The following is an 11,018-nucleotide window of genomic DNA, read 5'->3' as shown; positions in this document are numbered from 1 at the left end:
TCTAAGTCTTTCGCTGTGTGTGTGTGTATGTGTGTGTGTGTGTGTGTGTCTTTTTTCCTGTTCTTGTAGCTAATGTTTTTTTCTGCAAAAGAAAAAGCAGCATATCTTGGTTGGCTCTGTTGTCTGCTTGCACATTCTGTCTACTTAGCCTGTCCATCTCCTCCTGAATCCTGTACATAAGCCAAAAAGAGATATCACCACATACGCACAAATACAGACGCATCTGAATAAAATATTTCAGAAAGACCTACAACAATGACACAACAGCTAAAGCGAACCAAGTTTTGGTGTGCCAAAAAAAAAAATTAAAGAGGAATTAAAAAGCTATTGCTTGCCTTCTGAAAGCATACTGGCAATATAAAAATAAAACAATAAAACATCATGTCACAAGTAATAGCTCGGTAGCACATTTTAACAATGCAAAAAATATTAAGAGAAATGTGCTTCAAAACATCGACTATAAATTGTGGAAGGGAGTGATGGGCCTGTTTTGTACAGTATCTGCAGTGTAGAGATGTTGATGCTTTTCCATCAAGGCCCATTGGCAGGGAATGGAAAAATACAAGACAAAGACAGAACAGTGAGCCATGCCAAGGCCTGCAATTTTGGTAGCCATTTTGGCACAAAATATCAGACTTGAATTTACAATGTGCATAAATAATCATAGTCAAGTTACTTTCATCAATGAAAAACAGTACTTTGAAATATATATTGTGCTACAACTAAAGTTTCACACACATTCAGTGAAGGATGCAATTTTCTGTTAATGCAGTCTTGGTTTAACCCTGATTTTAACATAAACATACACTGGCTTATTACATTCAGAAAAACTATGAACCTTTAACCATTAATGTCTCACTGTGCGGTTAAAACAGACGACCCAAAACTGTACAAGCATGGATTGGTGCGTTGTGAGTAAATGTGTTACAAATAAATAAACTGTATGGTAACGATCTTTCTTAATCTCTGCTGTAGCGTGTTAAGCTCCAAAAGCTGCATTGATAAATTCCTTATTTTTTCAGGGTGTTGTTTTATAGTGTTACTGCTGCACTTGTGTTTGGCTGTCACGTACAAATTCAATAAATAATTGATCACAAAAACATCAAATGAGTAAATATAAGGAGTTAATGAGTTTTTTAGGCCATTTTTTTTAAAGTGAGTAAGCATCAGCTAATTATTTTAAGGACTAAATGTGTTTTTACTTAAATAAGAAATGACCTGTTTTTTTGGAGCCCGGGCTGCTAAGGATGTAAGTGGAAAGTGACACCTGCTCCTTTGTATACACTTCTTGATACTCTCCTTAAATACATAGTACATACTGTAGCAAAGAGCTACTGTCTTTCCAGTCCACTGATAACATTTTGACAGAACAGAGCTGAACACACTCATGTAACACCACAGCGGATGATGTGGTCTCTTTTCCTCTCCCCACTTCCTCCCCCATCCTGACCTCTGTTTCTGCTTTCTTCCTCCCTTCAGTCTTTCTCTCTTCTCCTCCCTCTAAACCCGATTTGTCTGTCACACTGTCACATCCCCCAGGTCTCCTCTTTCTCCTCCCTTCCTCACTCAGTCTGTTCCGTCTCTTTTTGTACTCTAGCTCAGTAACACACAACTGTGCTGCCTTCTTCTGACTTAAGACATCCAATTTATTGGATACTCTGAGTCTTCCCTTACAAAGCTGGGGATTCCTGGGCCCAGACTGAGTATTGCACCAACCACTCTCCTACACAAGTAGCTTCAATTACACATGGTTGTCTCCATGATTTTTGAGCACAGATAGAGTATGACAGAAAGCCATAGTGAGAGAACACATAAGGACGGGAGAGAAGTGGCAGAGTGGGGGGAGAAATTAAGGTAGGGATGGTTAAATAATGAGTCAGAAAGAGATGGAGGATGGACCAAGAGAGAAATATTTCTCCTTGGGTCATTAAAAAGTTTAAAAGGGGAAATCATCTCTGTTTTCATAAAACAAATTATCATAATCTGCAGGGTTTGACAGTTACCTTTTCCAGTTGATGAGATTTCTGTCTCTGAAATCTTGTTGACTGAGGCAATATTCTGATTATTGCATGTGATGGGTGTTGATGAGGACTTGATCCCTTGTAGGCAGCCTGGACTATTTTGTTTGGTATTTACAATGCTCATGCATGTGTGTGTTGTTATAGACTGGTTTGTTGACACGTGACCCTCGCATTTGATGTCTTAATTGTACCGAGAAATGATTGTGCTCATCTGAATGTGTAACTTTGACCATTGTTCATAGTACATCACTCTGCAGAGTATACTGTGCCCTGCTATAATATTGTATAATATAGTATAGGCTGTATTGTATCATACTTGTTTCATTTTGATACCCGTGTGGAGGTTTGATGTGGTTGATAATTATATATCAGATAACACAAAGCAAGCAGGCCTACATGCTTGCAGCTACGAGTGTCAGCCCCCCCCCATCAAAAAAAATTAATTAATTAAGCTCCCCTGAAAGCCATGGTATAGTTCGCACACTGACTGACTGTGCATTTTATAAATAACAACAAAAATGTGCTTACTGAAGTAAAAACAAACACACTAGCAGTTTGGTTTTGGTTTGTGCTCAAAGAAGAGGAAAAGGAGGGAGCCACGGACAGGTGAGGTAGTTAGATAGATGTGCATAAGAAAACCGAGGCCTTTTCTATTATGTAGCTGTCTTATCAGCACGGCACCAGCATGGGCTCTGATCACGGCTGTTGACATCAATACCAGTAACCCTACACGAGCAACTGTGTGTGTTGCATGTATTAGACGAATTAGACATGATTTGACTTTCACTTGAATTTAGCTCATTGGGCAGACAAATTACATACTGAGAGGTCAACATCCCTACGTAGGCAATAACCAAACAAATGTTTCACAACCGTTTGTTAAACATCTGGTGAATCACTTCTGGTGAAAATTCCACATAATATGCTGTAATTCATCAAACTGGTCTTAAAAGACAAAATATTCATTGTCACATAAACAAGTATACAGTACACAAAAAGACAAAGAAAGTGTGTGTGTGTGCGTGTGTTTGTCCCAATATTGTTTCTGACCTTTAATGTAAATGAAGGTGGAAAGAAATTATAAACAATTATAATCTGAATATACAGTAATGCAATCCAATACAAAACCATAAACATTCCTAAAAAATGACAATACAGATACACAAAAAATTTTACATTATGGGCTCTATTATGGCATTAATGTGAGACAGAATAAAGATTAATGAGTGGCTCTTCCTAGCATCTGTCATCCACAACAGCTAGCAGTCTATACTGACAGCCTTTCATTTACCCTGATGACACTCTTTACAGCCATTCTTTTTTTTTTTTTTTGGAAATCTGCTAAATGGGATAGGGCGAAACAAAACAATCCCATAGATTATTTTCCTAAAGTGTCCTCCATGTTCTATCAGATGCTGAAATTACGAAGAAGTTCATCTGAATCTGCTCAAAATGTGTGTGTGTGTGTGCATGATTGTGGGTGTGTATGTGTGTGTCACCTACAGCAATATTTTGCAGTGACTGTTTCAACTCACATCGAAGCAGCTGTTTTTTACATGTGTAGTATGACTGTGGAGTGAAAATCTTTTATCTTCAAAATGTCAGCTTTTTATGCATTTTAGATTTTAAGTGGGTTGTGATTTTAAAGAATGTATTTTTCCATGAAACAGAGTTTGTAGTGCAATCCTTTCCCAATATAACAACAGCGATATATATATTAGTTCAAGTTAATGTGAGTGTGAATGTGAGAGTATGACCTCAGCATGTGTGTTTCTATCTGTGATTTCTGTACACAAAGTTTAAAAAAGTTAGGCAATCCTGCACTTATTGCACCATATCAGGTATCTGAAAAATGAAAGATAAACCCTGAAAGATATTGCAGCCTATCAAACAATGTTTCAATTTGTACCTTTATTTTCATATTAAATTATTTACATTATCTTTGATCTATCTCTCTTGTAATAAGTGATCATCTGTTTTGGAGAAACATACTTCCAGACTTGTAATTCAACAGCAATCAATTTATCAATTTTTGTCCATCTTGTGTCATTGTATGATTTGCTGTGATGCTGTGATCACCACATGACCCATTTCCTCCACCGCCAACCCAAAGAGATGGTGCAGATTATTGGGATATACCCACAACACAATGACTGTGGGTTTACAAAGGGTAACTACAGATTATTATTCAGGAAGATGATTGCATGGTTTGAGAACTTGATACAAAAAGCAGAAACAATTTCCAGAATTTTCCATATGACCAGCAAGGTTATAGACAGGCAGTATAAGAACGTAAATGCTTTAGCTTTACAGGTAAACATTCATCAATCCTTAATTTTAGGAGTGGAACTTTTGCAATGAAGTTGTTTTGTCTCATCAAAGTACATCAAAGTAATCTCATTTCAGTGTTTATATACATGATATTAATAACTTTATTTGTGTTGATCTCGAAAGTTCTAACATACTGCAAAACAAACCCAAAAACTTACATATCATGGTATTACTGATAATGATTGATAATCAAGAGGAATATTCATTGAAACTTAACCGTCAAACTAAAGTTTACTGAGAAGTCAAAATCAGAATATGCTTTCTCTAAAAAAGTAACATGGTGTGATCGTGGGTTCAGAATCTGAGTCTGTACCGAAACTGGATGTCTCTAATTGGATGAAGTGCTCCAAAGCCCAATCGCTTGACATCAGTATCGGGTATCTTCTCATCAGGATTTTTCAGCTCAAACTCAAAATAGACCAACATGAGGAAAACAAACTGTTTCAGCTCATTGTTGGCAAATAATCTCCCAGGACACATAGAGACCCCTGCACCAAAGGGCATGTTGTAATACCTCACCTTCTCCCCTGCTTTGTAGAAATCAGTTTTCCTGCTCCCCCCTGGATTCAGAAAGTGGTCATATTTGAACGAATGTGGATCAGGGTGGATCTCCGGGTCAGTGTGGATGGCACTATAAGGAAAGACTGCCATTCTGTCGCCCTTGCGAATATGGTATTCACACCCATCAGCCATCTTGAAAGTCATATCCTGGAGCACTGCCCTGACGAGGAGCGGTGCAGCAATGAGCCGAAGGGTCTCTTCTACAGCACAATCCAGGATTGGCGTTTTCATCAGCATGTCACAGGTCAGGTTGATCAAAGGGCCACCATGTAAGACTTCCTTGCCATATTCCTTCAGAACCTTATCTACCTCCCTCTTCACAGCTGTCATGGCTTCAGGGTGCTTCATGAGGAAGAAAGAGGCCTGCTGCATGTCCCACACCCAGCGACTGATGTTGTCCTTGGTCTTCATCTTCTGCATTGACAGAACATTCCAGAAGTATGCCTTTATCTTCTCTGCCTCCATTTTTTTCCTTGGGGACAGGACTCCATAAGCCAGATTGGGAAGTAGATGGTCATATTTACGGAACTCGTAAAATAAGGCTTCTGATTCAGCTTTGTCTATCTCTTTGGCTTTCTCTGCACTTCCCTCAGACTTGTGTGACACATTGCCAAAAAGGGATAAGTAGCCAGCCCTAAAAATAATATTGTAGCTGTACATAAACAGTCTGTCTTCTATCCAGGTCTTTTGATCTGTGGATGAGTCAATGTTCTGCAACATCACGTCCTGCAAATTAGACATCATGGCGTGTGTCAACACCTCCAGTCCAGCCCCCCTCAGGTGTTTGTGGGTGTTTGTCATGAGAAGGTGTTTCTCATTCCCTAAAGATTTGTATCCAAAGAGTCAGTGCACCAGGTTCTTGGCAAACAGGTTGAAGTCCAGTTTTTCTGGACTCTCCTTAACAAATGCCCCCAGTGATAAAGGGTCCAGAATGAATGTGATGTAAACGCCTCCTAAGTGTACTGTGAATATACCGCCGTGCTTTTGCTTCATTCCTTGTAGGAACTTAATTGTGTCCTTGCGAAAATCTAAGACATGACCCAGCCAGGGGATGAGCCCCTTATCCAAAGGGGGTTCTCCTGGTCTCTGCTGTCGAAATACCGCCAAAAGGTACAGACCTCCAATCAGAGATGCAAGAAAACCAAGAAGGATTGGTAGCAGCAAAGTCATGACTGATTCCTCTTGCAGCCACAGAGTGATATGTAGTGAAGGTCCACATTCTGCATGATAAATAGACTGATGCTCCTCCCTTTGCTCATAGAATCATTTTTACCACTCCAAAAATAAAACACCTCTCTGTTAGAGTTAGATAATAATTCAACAAATAACTACACAGAAATAATTGTACACACATGCGATTGCATGTGACCAACCAACTCTTTCAGCTGTTTTCTTCTGTCAATGCTTAGAGATGAGACGTTTTATTTTAAATTGTGTTTAAGACAGGGGCCAGTCAATTATGCCATATGTCAGATGACCTTATTCTTCTTATTAATCTACTACACCTTTTGCTTGCTGAGCACAAAATGTTCTTTTTCAGCAAAGCCATTTTTCACATTTTCAAATTTACACTAATTTGTGAATCTTTCCAGTACAACCTGGAGCTGTTGGGTGCTTCAGTTGCTTTTGTCTAGGGCACATTGACAGAGAGTAATGAGGGACAATCACTACTCGTTCACTTTCCCATCCAGATTAATCTTTTATTTTAAGATTGTGACAGCAAACAATGCTGTAAATGATAAGGTTAGGTCTCATTTAAACATTAGTTGTCTTGAGGTCCATAGAAGTAAACCAAGAAAGAACCAATAAACAGTTAATAGTTAATATTTTATGGTGAGAAAGTAGGCAGGGAAGATCAGGTAACTGCAGGGTTGATGGGAGTGGCTAGATGTGAGAGTTAGGTAATTGGAACATGTGGAAAAGTGCGAGGGCACCTAGTGGATGGAAGGAGGATGGCAATAATAGCAAGGAAATTCATGGACATGGGGGAAGAGAGAGGTGACTGAAGGGAAGGACAGAGAGGAAGAATGAGCAAAAGCAGGAATGAGGCAGATGTTGACAGCTCTGGGGGTGGCCCAGTGGTTTGGGACAGAGACCTTAAGGCCGGATGCATTGGCAGAGCTGTTCAGAACAATAGTCCCTCTGTATTTTGATTGTAGTTGTAAATGTTGATGCAATAAATGCAAATTTCTAAGTAAATAGGTTGGAGACCAAACAAAAGCCAAAAGGAGAGTGAATATTGGACTTACATTTGTCAGGTGGCCAGAAACATGAATAACTTAATAACATCTTGTGTCATTGTATGATTTGCTGTGATGCTATGATCACAACATGACCCATTTCCTCCACCACCAACCCAAAGAGATGGTGCAGATTATTGGGATATACCCACAACACAATGACTGTGGGTTTACAAAGGGTGACCACAGATTGTTATTGTGCAGGAAGATGATTGCATGGCTTGAGAATGTGATACAAAATGCAAAAACAATCTCCAGAATTTTCAGTATGATCAGCAAGGTTATAGACAGGCAGCATAAGAAGGTAAATAATTCAGTTTATGAATCCTTAATTTTAGGAGTGGAACTTTTGTAATGAAGTTTCATGGGTGCACCAAAGCAATCTCATTTCAGTGTTTATTTACATGATATTAATGTGTGTTGATCTCAAAAGTTCTGACATATTGCAAAACAAGCCATAAAAAATACATATCATAGTATTACTGATAATGATTGATAATTAAGAGGAATATTCATTGTGGAATCTCATGTTTCCAAGAAACTTAACCGTCAAACTAAAGTTCACTGAGAAGTCAAAATCAAAATATGCTTTCTCTAAAAAAAGTAACATGGTGTGATCGTGGGTTCAGAATCTGAATCTGTACCGAAACTGGATGTCTCTAATTGGATGAAGTGCTCCAAAGCCCAATCGCTTGACATCAGTATCGGATATCTTCTCATCAGGAATTTTCAGCTCAAACTCAAAATAGACCAACATAAGGAAAACAAACTGTTTCAGCTCATTGTTGGCAAATAATCTCCCAGGACACATAGAGACCCCTGCACCAAAGGGCATGTTGTAATACCTCACCTTCTCCCCTGCTTTGTAGAAATCAGTTTTCCTGCTCCTATCTGGATTCAGAAAGCAGTCATATTTGAACAAATGTGGGTCAGGGTGGATCTCCGGGTCAGTGTGGACGGCACTATAAGGAAAGACTGCCATTCTATCGCCCTTGCGAATATGGTATTCACACCCATCAGCCATCTTGAAAGTCATATCCTGGAGCACTGCCCTGACGAGGAGTGGTGCAGCAATGAGTCGAAGGGTCTCTTCTACAGCACTATCCAGGATTGGCATTTTCATCAGCATGTCACAGGTCAGGTTGATCAAAGGGCCACCATGTAGAACTTCCTTGCCATATTCCTTCAGAACCTTATCTACCTCCCCCTTCACAGATGTCATGGCTTCAGGGTGCTTCATGAGGAAGAAAAGCAGCCAGAATGCAAAAGGTCCTGTGTTGCCTTGGGAAACCCAAAGAAGCACAAGCATGTACCTGTCTATCATTGACTCCTTTATACCCAACTGTCTGGCCTGCTGCATGTCTGCAAGAGACAGGGGATAGACGATTATGTCATATGTCAGATGCCCGCTTCTTATTAATCTACTACCCCTTTTGCTTGCTGAGCACACAATGTTCTTTTTCAGCAAAGCCATTTTTCACATTTTCAAATTTACACTAATTTGTGAATCTTTCCAGTACAACCTGGAGCTGTTGGGTGCTTCAGTTGCTTTTGTCTAGGGCACGTTAACGGAGAGTAATGAGGGACAATCACTACTCATTCACTTTCCGATCCAGATTAATCTTTTATTTTAAGATTGTGACAGCAAACAATGCTGTAAATGATAAGGTTAGGTCTCATTTAAACATTAGTTGTCTTGAGGTCCATAGAAGTAAACCAAGAAAGAGTCAACAAACAGTTAATAGTTTATGCTATATAAGTCTTAAAAAATACAACTAAAAATAGAATAGCAGGAAGAGTAAGAATCAACAAAACTAAAGGTCTACGGCAGCTCTGTGCTGCTAAATGCTAATCAATCAAAATCAATCAATCAAACTTTATTTGTATAGCACCTTTGTGCAGGTTCGTACAATTCAAAGTGCTTTACATATGACTGACAAGCTGATAATAAGACAGAACAAATATAGGCAGTAAAGCAACTGGAGACTAATGCACACGAGAGAAAAAATTACAAAAAGTAAAACAATAAAATAGATAATACATTTTAAAAAACAATAAAATACATATTCAATATGATATGTACAATCCGATACATACGATAAAAGACAATAACAAATAAAACAGATAAGACAGTAAAACATTTTAAAACACAAATACAATTGTAGGGACCCTCTAAAATGTGTATTGTGTTGAATATAGTTAGTAGTAAAAATAACACAACAAATTAAAATGTATTTTGTTTTTATTTCAAAATATGATGCAACTATGTATTTTTTTGTTTTTGTTCATGACCAGTGAGAAAGTGTGTTTAATACAAGTGTTTGTTGATGGCCAATGAATGTTTAGATTGTTGTTGTTGCATCATGACAGAGTTACGTGCAAAAGAAGGAGAAGAGGAGCATCGCACATGGAGAGAAGCAGCTGCATGTGACTCGATCGCGTGAGACATGTCATCATTTTGGAGACCAGTTATATTCTCTGTAATGTAAGGCCCAAAGTGCAAAGGAAAACGTTTATAGGAAACATTCACTTTATTTTGCTTTACTGCTTAAAGTGATTTATTTTTCCTGTTAGTCTATTCGCGATCGTTTGAGAACTCCGTATGTGCTGATTTCTCATCAGATAGAGGCATTTACATTTGCAAACAGTGACTGATGTGAAGAAGTTCGTTGTGAACTCGTTCTAAATTCTTGGGACTGGACACCTCTTGCATTTCATCACTGGATGCATCTCGACTGGACTTTGTTTCGTGTGGATTGAACGGGACTGGAGAAAGTGAGTTTGTGTCGTGAGTGATTCCAACATCGCCTCGTCATTATCATTGGATGGACGTGGGTGAGTTCATCTATTGAGACTTGTTGACTGTGAGAGAGATCGCACAGAACTCTTCAGCTTGTGTTATTTGCTATTCTCTATACAACTTAATTATTTGTTTCGTCATTTAGTGCTTTCTTTGAAACAAAACAAAGTAATTTTATTAAAAAATAAAGTAAGTAAGTAAAAAAAATAATAAATCATTGCTATTCCTTTTTCCTAAATTTGTTATCTGGCATTTCATTGTTCTTTTAGATAGTTAATTCATTTAACACAGTTACAAATTTCTAAGAAAAATATAAATAAGGGTTTTTCCTACTTTAATTTTATTGTGTAATTATTGGTACAGGAGAGAAGCTAAATTACAACTGTTTTAATTTAAAGAAAAGAAGCACCGGCCAAATTCCCCATTCAACTGCCGGGAACCCAGGGTTTTCTTATTTAACATAGCATTGAAATTAACCCCTAGGGTTAACAAAAGGGTTACACAATAAAACAAATGATTGTATCAAATAAATAATGGCCATAAAACATGCTAATCAAAAGCCAGGCTAAGGAGATAGGTTTTAAGTTTACATTTAAAGCATTCGTTTGAACAGGATCACTCATTGATCTAAAACACCAGCCAACCAACACACAAAACTTCTGCCAACACTGATCAGGTGTATACAGCGTTCTAGATCACAATGAGTTTCCCTGGCACTAGTGTTACAGCGGAGAGTCAATACAAGTCAAGTCAAGTTTATTTATATAGCACATTTCATATGACAGGCGTAGACTCAAGTGGAGAGGGTATTCTCCACTGCTGGAGACATTAATAACATAAGTAACAGTAATTATTGCAGTTAACTTTTTCAAATAAAAAGCTACGTACTTGCACATACTCTCCTGTTTTTCTCTTTTTCAGACAGTGACCTTCATCTATACCAGTTAGCTTACCTGCTAGGTATGTGTCATATTGCATTGGGCTTAAAACCCGAAAAAAAGATAACTAACTTCCGAGCTTTCTGAGATTTAAAAACATCCACATATACCACATCTTCAAATCGCA

General features: G+C 38.3%; 1 protein-coding gene and 1 pseudogene across 1 annotated transcript; both read right to left on the bottom strand.

The window, feature by feature from the left end:
• Positions 1-3,072: 3,072 nt before the first annotated feature.
• LOC122888323 lies at positions 3,073-6,095 on the bottom strand (annotated as a pseudogene).
• Positions 6,096-7,778: 1,683 nt separating this feature from the next.
• Positions 7,779-8,513, bottom strand: LOC122888776 (7-alpha-hydroxycholest-4-en-3-one 12-alpha-hydroxylase-like). The gene has a single exon (XM_044223617.1). The coding sequence runs from the start codon at positions 8,511-8,513 to the stop codon at positions 7,779-7,781; it is 735 nt and encodes a 244-aa protein (XP_044079552.1).
• Between the last annotated feature and the right edge of the window lie 2,505 nt (positions 8,514-11,018).

The sequence above is a fragment of the Siniperca chuatsi genome, linkage group LG14 (genome assembly GCF_020085105.1).
Source record: "Siniperca chuatsi isolate FFG_IHB_CAS linkage group LG14, ASM2008510v1, whole genome shotgun sequence".
In the NCBI taxonomy this organism is placed as follows: domain Eukaryota; kingdom Metazoa; phylum Chordata; class Actinopteri; order Centrarchiformes; family Sinipercidae; genus Siniperca; species Siniperca chuatsi.
The sequence above is the reverse complement of the archived record's forward strand: the minus strand, read 5'-3'. Positions and strand labels throughout refer to the sequence as shown.

Excerpts from the sequence above, each read along its gene's own strand:
- LOC122888776 (XM_044223617.1), bottom strand. The coding sequence starts at position 8,513 with ATGCAGCAGGCCAGACAGTTGGGTATAAAGGAGTCAATGATAGACAGG.